Consider the following 16,016-nt stretch of genomic DNA (forward strand, 5'->3'; position numbering starts at 1 on the left):
ACTAGAACTGAGTATGTGGTAGATCCTCCCTTCACCAGAATACCTTATATGAAATGCAAACATATATGTCTCCTATGTACAGCTCAGTGCCTGCTGGTTAAAGCTATAAGCAAGCCAATAAAAAACAGCCAGAGAGTCTAGTCTAAAAATCCTAATTGTTCATAAACCAACAACTTATTTGGCCCAAGGTGGGTCATGAGCTAGGTTTTGCAAGTCAAAAGAAAGAGACTTTGATAGTTAATGTCTCAGCTTCGGCAAATACAAACCAGCAAGACACAAATGTATAAAGGCAATACCAGCAGTAGGATTCATCCTGCCTGACTTCAGCTGCCTGTAAGCATGGCAAGCAGTCTGAAGTACTCACCCAGGTGACCTCTAGACATTGCAAGATGCTGTCAAAGAGGCACTTCAAACATACCTTTTGAGGCAGGTTAGCCTGTTTTTCACCCAGAACATACTGTAATAATGATTCTGTATTGATCTACTTCCCCTATTAAGATATATGTGCCTTATATCAAATGTACTAAGAAAGCTACGAGAACATCTACATACCAGAAGACAAGTGGACCTGGCCTTCAACTGCAAACAGCCTGCTTTCAAATAAGGTGAGGCTTTTTAGCTCAGATGAAGTGATGTGCCACACAAATATAATCATTCTTTTTCTGGGACCAAAATAATTATGCTGGCTGCATATGATCTATCTCTGTTTCCAAGTTTGAGAGCAAGCTGGCTCTGCCCATACTGACATCACCGAGACTGTGCTACAGATACACATAAGGATGTTAGAGTTGCTGTTAATATTTAACCCTTCACAAAACCAGCTCAAGAAAATGAAGTTAGTTGACAACAGTTATGTCCACCTTCTGCACAAGGAAGTTAGATCATTATCAGCTACTTCATATTTTTACCTGGAATTTCTACCAAGTTTGAAAAATTGTATAGGGACTGTATAAAAAGGTGAGTAGAACCATTTTGAATCTTGAAAATAAATGGTCTAAGCAACCAAACATATAGCTTTTGTAATTACTAAAGGATTGACTCCCCTTCCTTTGCTACTAGCATAGCATTAGACAAACATACCACTGTTGCCAGCAACAGATTCACATAATATTCCTCAAAGTCTTGATGAATCCAAGTTTAATTGCTGAATCTTTTTAACCATAGATTGATGTGATTTTATTTTGCTTGAATTTTAACACTCCCTTAATTCTTACTTATATAATGACTGCTTTTCACATCTTTCTCACTCTCCACAAGTATACATTACACGTTTTCCATTCCCTTTTAAATAAGTTTAAAAAACACTTAAGTTTGCTAGAAGCAAATTTGTCTTGGCTATGTAATCTGTATACACAAATGATTTAAGTTTTGATATCTGGCAAAATTCTCTTAAGTTCTACACATACAATATTTGCATTTCTGTTTAAGCCCATTTTAAAAAACTTTTAGCTCCACCTTAAACAGCGCATGTGTCTTACCTCCCAAGAAGGGTTAAAGAGATCATTGCACACCTCTTCACAAAAGCTTTCCAGAGGCCATTCATTTGCCTAAATCCATAAAAAATTATTAAGTATGAGAATAAAAAAGAGAGGAATCATGAACACTTCTTATATTGCTGCTTGTGCATATGTCAATGGCATACGAAAGACTCCAAAAGCTAAAGAATTTTTCTTCATTACTAGACAGAATTGAAAAAACAATCTTCTTCCCCAGCTCAGAAACTTCACTGATTAGCACTGGATCTCTTAAAAAGTTTATGAAGTTTCTGTTAACACTATAACCTCTTCTCTATGGGAATTAATTTCGATGTTCTGGAATTCACCCTTCCTTCAGAAACCATGCTAAAGAAGAAAATTAAGCAAAGTTTCTTATTCTATCCAGTGATCCTTTAAATGTATGAACTTTGCCTTTAAAGGACATAATAGGTCAGTCTCAGCTTGAAAACACTCTACATAACAAAACTGGGTCAATGAATCCAGCAATAAACAGCACCCTTTTCCAAACACATTCCACTTTTTGAAAACCAAAGCATGTCCACTATCCCAAAATTTTCTACAAGGAAACTGACATGGCTGTGGAAGGGAATTTTTACTACCACTAGTAAATTCACATCATCACATACACACAGCATCTGAAAGAAAACTGAAAACCAGCAGCTATTCAGTCTGTAGTTATTAATATTTCACATCAGTTTTCCAACCATTTTTTTATGCAAATAAAATTTAATTACTGAACTATGTTTGGAAAGCTATTTTTGTAGGATACAGACTTATCTAGATAAAGTCTTCTCAAATAAACTTCAATGCATCATTTATATTCTGGTTTAACATTTCTTAATTTTTAGCTTTTCAGTCTGTTGAAATAAATGCAGTTTTTTTCCAAGACTAAGGTAATTGTTTTAATCTTCAACTATTAAAGATAGAATCTAATTCTAAATTAAGCCTAATAAAGTACAGCAAAGATTAAATAAAGATTAAATAAGCATTTAGATCAAATTATTTGTGGCTTGCTGTAATCCTACCATGTAAGTGTTTAGCACAGTTTTCCAGTTTAATACCCAGGTCTGACACCTGTAGCCACCTACTCATGTTAATTTGGGTCACAAACTGCTACCAAAGGATTAAATGAGTTTTCTTCCTCAATGCTGTAACACAGTTAGAAGCTCACTTGCTTTATTATGTATAAAAGTAAGGTGGCCATGACATTCTTCATTCCACTTCCCTGAATACTAAATGGACTAAAGAATTTGGGCACATGAAGGAATTTTGTTTCAAATTACTCTGCTGAAAAACTGAATGATCTCTCCTGCTAACAGTATAACAACACATCATACCTCTTCCTGAGTATTTTCTACCAATGTTTTTGAGTCTGTGGCAGGCTGGTTGATGACAACATTTGCAACTTTTCTTCTTTTTTCTTCTGGTTCCCCATCAGTGCTATCATTGCTGAGAAGGAGCAAGTACAAGTTTATGAACTTGAGGTATGCTTTAAGGGAAGTAATTACATCTACACCTGATGTCTTCAGATACAATAAAGTATGGCAAGGATACAAAAGAAAGAGGCTTAACACTGTGAAATATGCACGTTAGCTGAGTTTGTGTGTAAAAACAAAATTGCAGTGAGTAGACAGCAGAATGCTGTCCCAAATTCACAATCCATCTCAGGTTTATCCAAGAAACCCAGCAATTCCTAAATAAGATCAAGAATTTTGTTCACCATGCATTATGAATGCAGTAGATACAATAATATGCCATTATAAACTACAGTGAAGAACACAGCACGCATCAGAAAATTGTACCCTAAAGTTTCAGCTGTTCATTTTCTTAAAATCCCCCGTTTTCATGCATTATTCTCAAGCCATATTTAATAACCACACATTTCAGCTGTAGCATCCCATTATGTCAAGATGCCTCTGAAGCTGAGTCCTCAACAAAGCTCTGCTGGGAACAAGCACTGCACGCAAACTTTCCACCATCAGCACAATTAGCACATAAGAGATTTAAGATGCAAAGACTGTAGAAGTTTCTCAACAGATAAATCAAATCACAGTCCCAGCTTAACAGAAATAAAAGGAAACCAGTTCACTATTATACCTCTTCTCATTAGCTTCCACTGCATCTCTGGATCTTTGCTTTGCAAATAGCTTAGCCATTCTTTTGGCTTTATTCTTTTGTCTATTGCTCATACCAGCTCGAAATTCTGAGTCAATTAACTCAGCAGCCTGAAGAGTCTGAAAGAAAAGTCACTCATTGTCAATTCTTCTTATGATGGAAATCCTGAAAAACTCTCAAACCCACAATGCTCTCAACTTCCCCAAACCTCCATTTCAAACATTTCAGCAGTTTGACATCAAATAATACTAACAAGCAACTATGGGATGTAAGAACTCAGGAGGCCAAAGCACACCACATTAGATGCCAATCATCTTACTTAAAATAGAAATATTATAACCACAGAAGCTCAAATAAAGCAAACCCACTGTATTATTCCTTGCAATCAAATAGCCCAAGGTTTTACCTACAGGTTGTTTGTTTACTAGTAAAACTGAAGAAGGAGAATAGTCCAAATCTTCATCATTGAACAGATCCTCAGTATTCATTCCAATTGCAGCACCCATATCTAAGCCAAGTTTCTTTTGCAGCAGTTTCCTCTGTCGTGCTATCCTCTCTTTAGGATCAATTTCACCTTAAAAAGGGATTTTAAAAGAAGATGCATCAGCTTTCCAACCGGGTATTTCACTGATGATTTGCTTAATGTACATAAAGCCAAAATTTACAGGATTAAATTGTACTTGGCTAATACAATCTTCTGAAACAAATCACACTGATACCCAGGAAGACCTTTTCTGCTACTGTAACTACACAAGCACTTCAATTGTGATCAAGCAAGGTTCATTTTGGAAATTAACAGACACCACCTTTAAGAATGTGTGAAATTTCAACACTAACTACAGAACACCTACAATTACATTAAGAATATAAGATTTTAGCATCCAAGTAGAATAAAACCTCCAAGCAACCCAAAACTTGTAGCTGGTAGGGGTGTCAGACTTCACTCTTTACATGCACAGTACAGAAAACCAGTCAGGAGTTTTTTGTTGTTTTGGTTTGTTGGTGTTGTGGTGGGGTTTTTTTTCAATTACCAGCACAAACTTTTAAGTAGATGACCAATATAGACACGATTTTGGGGTGTACACCAGGTTGAGTAGTAACTAGTAGTTAATATTGTCTGCACTAGTAAGTTTTTTTAAACTGCATTTAACTGACAAGCAAATACAAGCAACTTCAATTCTTTAAAAAATATTTTTTCTTTCTAACATCATCTCAGGAGTAATTGTCAAAGACTGCTAGTTCTACAGATTAAGTTACATTATGTCCATTCATGCTGTCTACTTACTTGAAAAGGGAAGTTGCTACAGAACACAGAAGAGAAAGCAGACTGTACATTTTCCCATGAGTTAAAAAAGCAGCAACTAAGGATTTTTGTTTCATTTTTTTATTTTTTGATATTGTATTTCTTATTTATTTCCATTCCTTAAGTTTTTTATGTGAAATCATGTGACACTGGAATAAATATCAGGCTTCTATGAACTGAAGTGTTGGGTTTCATTAGACGAGGTGAAACTTGTACACCACTTTATTAATCTAGCTTAAAAGATGGCAAGCAATAAATTAGCAACCAGCCTGAAGAGACAGGACACTGCTCAAGTTTCAGCAGCCACATGTTCTGCTCCTTGCTGAGCTACTGATCTTCTGAGTTCCCTGCACAGAACCCATCACACACAGGGAACAAAGGAATCAGGGCTACACAGTCAGATTCTTATCAATAGCATCACTTAATTTGAGGCAGAAACTCGCAGATGGCCTGGACTTAAGAACGGGGAAGTACAGTAATGGCAAAAAAATTGCTTAGATTAAAAGTTTGCCATTACACTGACAAACCAACTCTCAGCTAAAAATATTACAGAAAAAATGTTAGACAAGTCACTTGAAACAAAAAACATCACACAGGCACTGGTATTTGATATTCCAACTTTGGCAGTCTTATCACAGTAATTTTCACGTAGTCTTTCTATACTTGAAATCTTCAAGCTTTTAAATAAGCCACATCCTACTTCTGTATGTGGGAACACTGTTCAGGTGAACAACAAGCAGTGATAGTGCCTGCCCCTTTTAAAAAAGCCTACAGAAATCTTTGACGCTTTTCAGGTTTCCACCCCTTCTTCCCCACTGTACATGCAATAATACTGTTACGGCAAAAACCCAAACAAACAATACATCCCTCCTAAAAAAACTGTGTTACTTGCGGAAGAAAATACAAACCATATGTTGGGGAATAGGTTCTGCCATTATCTCCTAACATTCTGAGAATCCATGGATGGCTAGATCTGTAACGCTGCCACAACAAACTTTTTCAAATCAGTAAGTTCTCTTGTCTGCAAGTAAAATACAGATACCTGATTTATCATCTTGGACTTCAAATTCTGCACCAGCAGATCCAAGAAGAGACGCACCATGTTTTAACAACCGACATATATCAAATCTGTCAAAACGCAACCGATCTGTTGAAGGTGAATCTTCATTAGGACTTTCTGAGCCTGCTTCTAGGTAGGAAACAAAAAAAATATTAAGGACAACATGATGAAATTTTTGCTCAAAATTCTGGCAGAAGATAAAGGAAAAACAAGATGTAATCTCTCCTCCAAAGACATACAGCATTTTAATTCAAAGTATAAAGGGGCTCCATTTCCACAAAGACAAACTGAAATAGGTCACTAAATGTACCTGAAGAGGAAAAAAAAAAAAAAAAAAAAGAATGTTTTTCCCTTGATAAATTTAGCTTTTTTAAATCTTGGACACTGACCTACCACCAGGCAGGCCTTCTCTGTACACATAGGGCCAGCTTACAGTTTTGAACTGCACATAGCTCACAAATAGTATCACAAGCACACCAACACTGCTGCACATCCCTACCAGCCAAGCATCCAAAGTTGGGAAGCTAGAGAGTGTCTAAACAGATGTGGGAGAAAGGGCTGCTAACACCTAGCTGTGAGCTCTTTTCAAACAGTACCTTTTTCTTAAACACACAATTATCTTTTCAATTTCATTAATAATCTGTTAGGCAGATGTGCCAGAACTGGACAATGTATTTAAAAGGGTAGTGCACTCTAACAGGTTACCCAACTTCCATGTACAAAAGGCATGCTAGAAGTAATCCTTGAACTAGACAAGTGAAATGAACTTCTATCCTTGGTAAGACAGAGTATACAGTAGCAGAGTCCCCACCTGCAGTAGAAGGGGTTGAAACTAGATGATCTTTAAGGTTTTTTTCCAATTCAAACTATTCTATTATTCTATAACTAAATTATTAAGTATATGGATAAATATTATTCACTGAGAAAGAGAATTGCTCTGGAAAAAAACACCTTTCAATAACCTGATTATCAATGTCCCTAAAGAGCTGCAACAAGTGGATAGAGGGCATCCAGTGAACACAATACATTTAAAAGCTTTTGGCAAGGATTCATATGAAAGAATAAATCAGAAGAACCAGGCTAGCACAGAGCTGGGGAGAACATCCTTTCACAAACTGAAAGGTAGAAATTAGTTTTGGAGTCCTCTGTGGCACCAATCCTTTAATTGATAGAAAAGACATTCACTAATGCACTCTCTTCCAAGCACACAGGTGACACTAAACTCTTTTGGGTAGCCTGAAGTCACAATGGCACTAAGGAATCCAAGGAGGACTCTCAGAACAGACTAATGGACAAATAAGTACATAAGATGTAAAATGAATAACCTAAACTGTGCCCACACAACCCTGCATTCAATAAAAATCTGAGGCATTTCTGACAGCTTTCTGTATTTATCTGTTTATTGAGCAGTGAAAGCCAGGGCAGACAACAAAGTACTTGGTCTCACCAGGAAGGACACTGATGGCAGGACAAAGCACACCATTTTGTCACTATGTATAAATTTCAGTACTCTAGAGATGTAGGTAGACTGTGTGGAGTTTTGTGCATCTCAAGGACACAAGTAAGAGAAAGCCCAGAGAAAAAAGTTATCTAAAAGACAAAGCAGCTTGTGAGGTAAGACTGAAGAGACTGCAAATGTTCAAAATGAAGAGAAGCTGTTGGAGGAGAGCAAATATGATGGTTTACAAAAGTAAAGACAATGGACAAGGAAAATGCAGAACTTGCTTGTCAAATTCAAAGCCAACAGAACTGGGAGGCGCCAAGTGAAACAAATGTGAGATCATGTCAAACAGATGTGAGTTTCATTGTTGCTCTTTTAGGGAGTGTGCGTGTCTGTTTTTAAACAAGTCGGTCGGTGAATTTCTGGAACCTGTGCCACAAAGTTGTGAACATAGAGAGTACCAATGGATTTGGACAAAATTGCTTAGTCCATAACTCAACAATTAAGGAAACTAACATCCCTAATATGATGATTTCAGATGAAAAGAAACAGAACAGACTTGAGCGAGCTACCATTTCACCTTCCTCAAAAAGGTGCTCAGATTAAGGGAACAGTGAAGGAAAGAGTTTCTGCAAACTATCATGACAAAGTTGATTGGTTAAACATATTACCATTTTACTAGTTATTCCTTTCCTTTATAAAAGCTTTATGAGGGTACAAAGCACAAGCACAAGAATTCTGTAAGAAATAATGGTCAGGTACAACTGATCAGGAGCATCTAAAGCCAAAGAGGTTTATTTACAGTCCTACTTCACAGAATCATAGAATAGTCTGAGTTGGAAGGGACCCAGAAGGATCATCAAGTGCAGCTCTTCAGTGAGTGGCCCAAACAGAGACTGAACCCATGGCCTTGGCATTATCAGCACCCTGCTCCAATAAAACTTGGAAATAGATGTGCAAATAAAACTTCATGCTCATAAAAAACCAAATTACAGATGCCTTGAAAAGTCTCATATCACAGACAGTTTGCATAAGATTAACAATGAGGTATACACAATTAAATTAAGGAGCACCTTGTTTTGATCTTGGAGTTGGATTCCACTCAGGTACATTTTTCACTATTGCTTCGACAGCCTGGCCAGCCGCAATACGAGTATCCCAATTCGTACTTCTTAAATACACTAACACCTTGAAGGAGAGATTAATAAAAAGTATTTGCTTAAAATGCACTTCCAAAAAAATCCATCAGCTGTTATGTTCTATTAAAACACAATTACTTTAATGCTATGGATTAATACAACATTCAAAACAAAAACACAAAGGACAAAAAAACAAACCAAGAAATGCCACCAGCCTTCTCTATATTGCTCACTGCTTAGCAGAACACTTGCCAGAGCCAGACCTTAAGACTTGAAAAGATATATTTAGTCCAATCAGTTAAACTGAAGCCTGATTTCCTCCAGGTATTGAACAAGGCTTGAAACATGTTTTTATTTTTTGGGTTGGTTGGTTTGTTGCTGGCTTTTTTTCTGCAAGGAAGTATTCAAAATTGATTAACAGACCTTAAAACCCTAAAGTCATTTAACCCGAAAAGAGATACAACATGGGTCACTTGAAGCAATATATGCTCTTCTAAACTAATTTATCACTATGTCACACATCTGGAAAAACTATTTCTTTCTCTGAAAGCAGTTTGATATGCATGATTCCTTGGCCACTCTGTTGATAGCATAAATTGTGGTGACAGCACCTGTTCAGTAAGAACAGAACTGAGGTCACTGAGCCATCTCCACCTCTCAGACATGGACTATTTATGGTGGTTTTACTGGACTTGGTCAGTCTGAAGCCTCAAGCTAATGGAAAACTCTTCCCAATTTCCAGCCCTTTTAAAGACATGCAGCCTCTGACTTTTTTAATGCTTTATCACACAAGTAATAATCTTTAAAGGCAAGTGCAGAAATTTCGTAAGGCAGTAGAGCTTCTCTTCATAGAAGAAGGTCTGAACTTACAGCAAATGCTGAATATCAATATTGAATGCTAAGCGAAACCTCACATAATCATTTCAGAAGCTGACACAACAGTACCTACCTACAGAAGCAGCCCCTAATTTTCTTCATTCTCTTACCTTTGAAAAACCCAAGACCACAATGCATTTTCTTCTTCCCACAGAAGCACACCCCTTTAAACTAGTTTGATTCTCACCATTAAAGTACTAGGGAAAAACATATGCTTACTTTAGATAAGAGATTATTCAGTTCATGAGGATGCAGTTTCACTACTTCCCCAAGTTGCTGTGCAGCTGCTTTTCTTGTTACAGGTGTTGTACCAGTGTCCAGTAAAATAAAGAGACGATCAAGCCTAAATGTGATTGACAAAAACCAAAAAGTTATGCTATTCATAGCTCAGCTGCCCATTTCTATTAATATTCCCCCATATTTTTCAGTTTATATAACTCAAAGAGAAGAGATGTCTGTCTGAAGACTGTCAGTTGGCAGGGTGAATAATGTACTCTTTTTCTAACACTAAGCATAGCTGTTTTAGAAGCGCATTTAATTCTGTAATTTAAAGAAGTAATTGTAAGAAATGCTAGTTTAAAAAATCTTCAGTTACAAGAAAAAATTAATCATTCCTGTCTTTGTTCTGTGATAGAACGTTTTCAATCTTGAAACATAAATATGTTGTGAGTGATCATCAAATTCTATTTGATAGAAAAAGCAGAGGGCTCAGCTGCTCCTATTGCACATTATCACTTCTATTGACAACACAGCCTGTTATCTGCAACACCAAACTCTGCTTCTCCAGGATGACAAATTTTTACTTTTTACATCTTTTCCCCCTAATTACCTGGAATACACAAAACCAAACCTCTTGTATTATTTAGCTTGGAAGTCATCTGATGCTTCTGCTCTTCCCACAAAAGACAGGGATTTAACCAGCAGATCTGTTCCACAGTAACTCTGTATTTAGTGAAAGACTCCAATCATCTCTTTGTAGAACAATTCATTTCTGCCTTGTTTAGTTACTGAATGAGAAATAAAGTTTGTCTTTATGTATATATTCACATAACTATCCAGATACTCAAATCTACGACTGAAGTTTCAAGCATTCATTATTCCCTCCACTATCAGTGGGTTGATCAGAGTTCTCTAGTGAGGGCCAAGTTTATGCTGTAGTTATGGGGCAGTATGAGGTTTTTACTGAATATGAATCTAGAACCTGTTCACACAGTGCAATTGAAATTGTTCGTTCCAGCCTTATCATGAAAGTACTCCTCCAAGAACTGCAACAATATAAAACCAGACTTTACACAGCAGCGAAGCTCACCTAGACCAGCCTGGCAGAATAAAGATACAGGTATCCTGGACAACCTGTCTTCATAAACACACATCCTTGGTTTGAGCACACACAGGAAAGGACAAATGCCTTGTCCCTGTTCGTCTGTTGCTACTAGTTACATTCCATGTAAATTGCTTTTGACTTTAGCTCAAATTATGTAAAAAGAAAAAAAACAACCCAAAACCTCTTGCCAACATCACTGGATTTTGTATTTTCTTTGGCATGCCTAAACTGCACTTAATCCTGAGTATACCTTAATGGGTCACAATACAATAGGAATTGCATAGGAATTGCAGTGCAGGGCCAAGGTAACACCAAAACCCAAATACTGTCATAACTGGAGGTATTAGATCAAGTATTGATTAGAGTTAAAATAATTTTAACTTTTTAGACACAATTCTGCTATCTGCCATCCTAGAAAGAATTCTCTTCCTACTACTAAAATAGGTGAGCTTATTTCTATCTTGGTAGATAAAACTAGCGTTTCAATTGCTATGATTTACTAGTTAGTAAGTTGTTTTAAAGTCACAAAAATTAAACCCCAGATATATGAAATCCAGCACTTTTGTGTGATCAGACAGTCAAGGAGAAAAAAGCTTTACAGATCCAACACTTCTGAATCCCTGACAGTGGACTAGTCATGAAACAGACCAGGTACCTCATTAGTTGCCAGTATTTTTTCTCCAGTACTTTTGACAGTAATAACCAACCTGATTAGCAGCAGTCACTATTATTCAATATAAAACACAGTAGCTTTCAGAAGAACCACTCTATGCTCCAACTTGATTGTTCTCACCCCTTTCATTCTTCAGCTCTGTGAAACTTTGGTGCTCCATACTCAAGTTTGCTATTTAGTACCACACACTCCTTTAATTACCAAATTATCTTTTTTTATCTCAAAGTCAAGCACGATGTGTAACTGTGACCACTTCCCCAGCCAGAACTCTTCATGAGTCAAAACAGGAGGAAACCACTAAGTCAGCCTACCCTCAAAAACTCAACTTGAATTCCAGATGTAGTTACAACACTACATCTTCACTCCTAAAAGCCACAACTTTCTGAAGCTGTGTTACCTGCAAAATACAGCTTATTTTCTTGGAGTTTTCTTTAACCTACAGTCTGCTTGATTTGGAATTTGTTATTTTAAATTGTAATCTGCTTAACTTACACACAAATGCAAACCAAACAAAAAAAATCTTTCACTTGTCTGACATCACTACAGGAAGGTTTCAGCTTTCAACTCCAGCAAAATACATGGAAACAGGATTAGCAAACACGGCCAACAACATCTGACTAACAGCAGTCCTGGTCACACTAATCATACTCCCTTCCTCCCACAGATTGATGTAAAATTCCCAAACTGATAATATTTTGGAGCTATTAAGATTTTCAAATTGAGTGTTGGTGTTGCTGCAGCAGAGTATGGCAGAGCCTGAATTCTGCACGAGTTGGAAGGGTAGCACTGAAAAAGTTGTCTATGATCAGCAGCGCTAGTTGGTTTGTTTTTCAAATTAAAGCTTTCAGTCTGAGTTTCATTAAGAATGAAAAAACCCCACTAAAAATTCCAAACAAATTAGTTTTGAGTACCGACAGTTTAAAAAGAAGTTTCCTAAGTTCTGACAAGGTTTTCATTTTCAGAACAAATTAGCAGTCTCTAAACAACTTACTAAAGCCAAAGAGAACCAAGTTTTCTAGTGGTATGTGGTTCTCTGCTTCTCATGCTAGACAGGGATGTAGGCAGGGCATCATGTGCCTCACATCATTCCCAGAAAAGTGAAGCAATGTGGTTGAGTGAGATACACTACAATGCAGATAAAATTTTTAATTATTTTATTAAATACGTCAACTCTGTCAAAAAAATTGTTCCAAGCCTATGGAAGACACAAGCAAACAACAGAAACACAAGGAATACTTCGGGGAAAAAAATATTAAAACAAAAATGTTTATAAATTATGAAAAATAATTGTAAATTATTATGAAAATTTAAAGATCAATGCATGCTAAAAATTAAAGATCTCTCTAAAACTACTTCTGCACTTAACTGCTGCAATCAGAACTTAAAAATACCAAGTTCTTCACTTTTAACTCTTAAACAATGGTTTAGATCCTCCTGTCATCCTCCAATCCCATGTTAACTACCTCTCATCAATGGGACACCAACCATACACAACTTTGATATGAACTCATGCTGCATGAGCTAGCACAAAGCACTACCTTGCTCAAAGAGGTAAATAATTTCTCTCACTTTAGAAATCCAAGATTTTTCTAGTCTCTGTTGAAGTTTATCAGAAAGACACAACTGAGAGCAACAATTCAAAGTTCTAATGATCAGCACCCCACTCAACAATTTTTTCTTTTAAGAAACACCTTTTACACTGACACAAAGTCCATTAGAAATGTTTCTGACACAGACATCAATGCAGGCGCTTAAGAACAGGCATCCAGTTTCATCTGAGATGCTTCACCTACAGAAGAGCCACCACAACTAAGTGGTGGCACTCTCCAGGTACCACAGTGATTCCATCTTCTGGTCACCAGTTTTGCACATTCAGCATTGAACCAAGCTAGACGTGATCCTCACCCAGGCATGGGAGGCAAATGCTGCAATAAATGACACATTCTGTTCTTCATGCTAATCTGCAGATCTTTGCTGCTGCCCCAAACAGAGGGCTGATCTCCATTTGAAGGGGCAGTTGACATACTATTTAAAGTGAACCTTAAGGCACTCCTGGGGAAACAGGATGATGCGGGTGTGAAAGCCCTTCAGCTCCAGAGGCATTAGAAAGCCAGTAGCTGGATAATTAATGTCAAGATACAGGTGTAAGCAATAGTCTCTTGAAAATGTTTGCAAAAGAACACATTTACAGCTGCATTTTATAACGATCCCAACTGTCCCAGTCTAAGTGTTCTGACTGGACTGGGTGCCCACAGGACATCAGATGATGAAACTCCCCATTTGTTGCTTTCAGTGAGTGGAGGCTTAAAAGGGACAGTGACCTGATCACTGCTGCTCATGAAACAATCTGTTTGGACTTTACATCTCTGTGCCCCCGCATGTTAAACTGTCCTGAGAGTCATCTCTAATAGTAAAGGCCATCTGGTATGAACACCTTGCAACTACCTTAGCATATCCTCCAAGCCATTAAAGTTGTGTGAGTGTACAAAAAATCCTCAGCGGCATAGTCCCTGGTACAGTAATGTCAAGCTCTGCCTAGAGCTCTTTGAAAAGTTGCTAGCTAGCACCCATCGGAAGGCAAGGGAATCCTCTTAGGAGTTGATATTTTCAACATCCAGAAAACTTCCTCCCAGGCACTATTTCTTAATACAGAAATAGCCCAGACACCTTGAAAACATCCCTAAATTAAACTTTAGACTTGACAAGGGTGAAATTCAACCTAAGTTCTAATGGAGTCTGACTTTTCTTGTTGACCTGACAGCCCTCTGCTGTCACTTCATCATTTGGTCAAATCCCAGCTTGGTCAGCTCTAAACACTCGCTGACATGAACGGTTAAGTAACCAAATAAGCAACTTTCAAATATAGAATCAGCCAGTAAGAGAGGGGGGAAAAAAAAAAAACCACTCAACAGAATTCAGAACAAAACCCAGAAGTGCAATGATACACAAAGAATGGATTATGATTTTACTTCTCCTAGATGTGCACACAGTTATGAAGGTGGGACTGTGGACAATTAAGAAATCGTGTTTCCTACACAGCAGCTGAAGGAACATCTGGAATGAAACAACGGGTCCATGACCACACCAGGTCACAGTACCATACACTGCATATGGAATCCAACCAAATGCTAAAATTAGTATAATTAATTCCATATGGACTGTGAATTTAATGTATGACCTACAACTTCATGCTGTACAAGTTTTACTTGTAAACTATTACATATGTATCTGCAACTAACAATGCACCCCAAAATGGGACCAATTACATTACAAAACCTGTGAGAGAGAATTGCAAGGGGAAGCAGCTGCCAGGACAGACTAATACAAGATGTGTATCAGTAAGTTACAAAGTGAACACCTCAGTGACTATTCAAATTCCATCTGCTGGAACAGGCTGGCATTCTTATCAGCACGCAATCCTGACTTTCAATTTTCACTTCAGTCCATTAGAAAAGTGTGTCTGAACACGGAGCTCTATCTCATTTGGGCAGCAGTGCACATGCTAGCTCTGCTTCCCCCCTTCCCATGACTGTATCAGCCCTCCCACAAAGAGCAGCACAGAAGGCAGTCCACTGTTCTGGTGTTCACGTTAATCTCCACCAACAAGGGAAGAGTTACATTATTCTTCCCCCCTTTTGAGTTTGAACTCTCATAAGCACATCTGTCATATTCTAACGCTTTGGGCATAGGCCTTTAAGCAGTAAGTGAACACATACTTGCTCAGGTTAACTCCTGGTTTTTATGCAAGAGCAGCCATGAAGTAATAGCTTCCAGAGAAGCTAAAAGCTTCATAGAGAAAGTCTGTGATAACCTCAAAAAAACTTCTAAAAGGTATACAGTGCACATAATAGATTTTTGATGCAGTATTCAATTTGAAATGTTACATAAGTAATGATGCCAGCCAGTGCAGCCAATTACTGTTGGGAAGTCACAGCCCTACACTCCAAAAGCAGAGAGCAATACATGAGGCCTGCTTAGTTCACAAGAGCTTTACTCTCACAGCTTTTGACATTATTTATTTTAAAATAAAAACTAGGTTCCTAACCTACATATTACCAGTCATACACAAATTCAAATAAACAAAACCACTGAAAACTCTACAAAACAGTTTTAATCGAAAACAGATCAAATCAAGAATGGGTTGCAAGAGCAGCAAATAATGCTCTCTGTATTTCTGTAAGGAACTGTCTTGAACATACCCTGAAGAGGTTGCCTTCAAGGTATTTCAGGGAGAACTTAAAGGATAAACCAACTAAAATAAAATTGTTTACTCTTAATGCACCTTACCAACCTCCTAAATTTGTTACATTTTAAAAGTACATTGGTTCTCCTCCATACTGCAAAGACACTCAAAACCAGGAGGAAGGCATAAACGCCTTGGTGTTAGAATAACACAAGGTGCCTTTGAACACATTGAGAAACTGGAAAACAGTTTTATTAGATACTGAAGGACTATCATAATTTTATTACATACTGAAACTCTACCATCCTGAGTAATCTATGAGTTATCTTCTTGGAAATATTACTTTTCCTTCTGAAGTATCTCAAAAGATCGCTGGTGAGCCACTGCAATTGTTCACTTGGATCAT

General features: G+C 37.4%; 1 protein-coding gene across 2 annotated transcripts in view; it reads right to left on the reverse strand.

The window, feature by feature from the left end:
* Positions 1 to 16,016, reverse strand: part of BTAF1 (B-TFIID TATA-box binding protein associated factor 1) — a 43,265-nt gene that overhangs the window by 24,111 nt on the left and 3,138 nt on the right. The window contains exons 2-8 of one of the 2 annotated variants that reach the window (XM_038140199.1): positions 9,650 to 9,773; positions 8,489 to 8,603; positions 5,957 to 6,100; positions 4,022 to 4,185; positions 3,594 to 3,730; positions 2,834 to 2,945; positions 1,479 to 1,547 (exon numbers count right to left, since the gene is read on the reverse strand). In XM_038140199.1, coding sequence (XP_037996127.1) covers positions 1,479 to 1,547; positions 2,834 to 2,945; positions 3,594 to 3,730; positions 4,022 to 4,185; positions 5,957 to 6,100; positions 8,489 to 8,603; positions 9,650 to 9,773 — 865 coding nt within the window. Of the gene's footprint in view, positions 1 to 1,478; positions 1,548 to 2,833; positions 2,946 to 3,593; positions 3,731 to 4,021; positions 4,186 to 5,956; positions 6,104 to 8,488; positions 8,604 to 9,649; positions 9,774 to 16,016 lie in introns of both variants that reach the window. The other variant, XM_038140198.1, reaches the window with a different exon arrangement.

Source organism: Motacilla alba, chromosome 6 (genome assembly GCF_015832195.1).
Source record: "Motacilla alba alba isolate MOTALB_02 chromosome 6, Motacilla_alba_V1.0_pri, whole genome shotgun sequence".
Taxonomy (NCBI): Eukaryota; Metazoa; Chordata; class Aves; order Passeriformes; family Motacillidae; genus Motacilla; species Motacilla alba.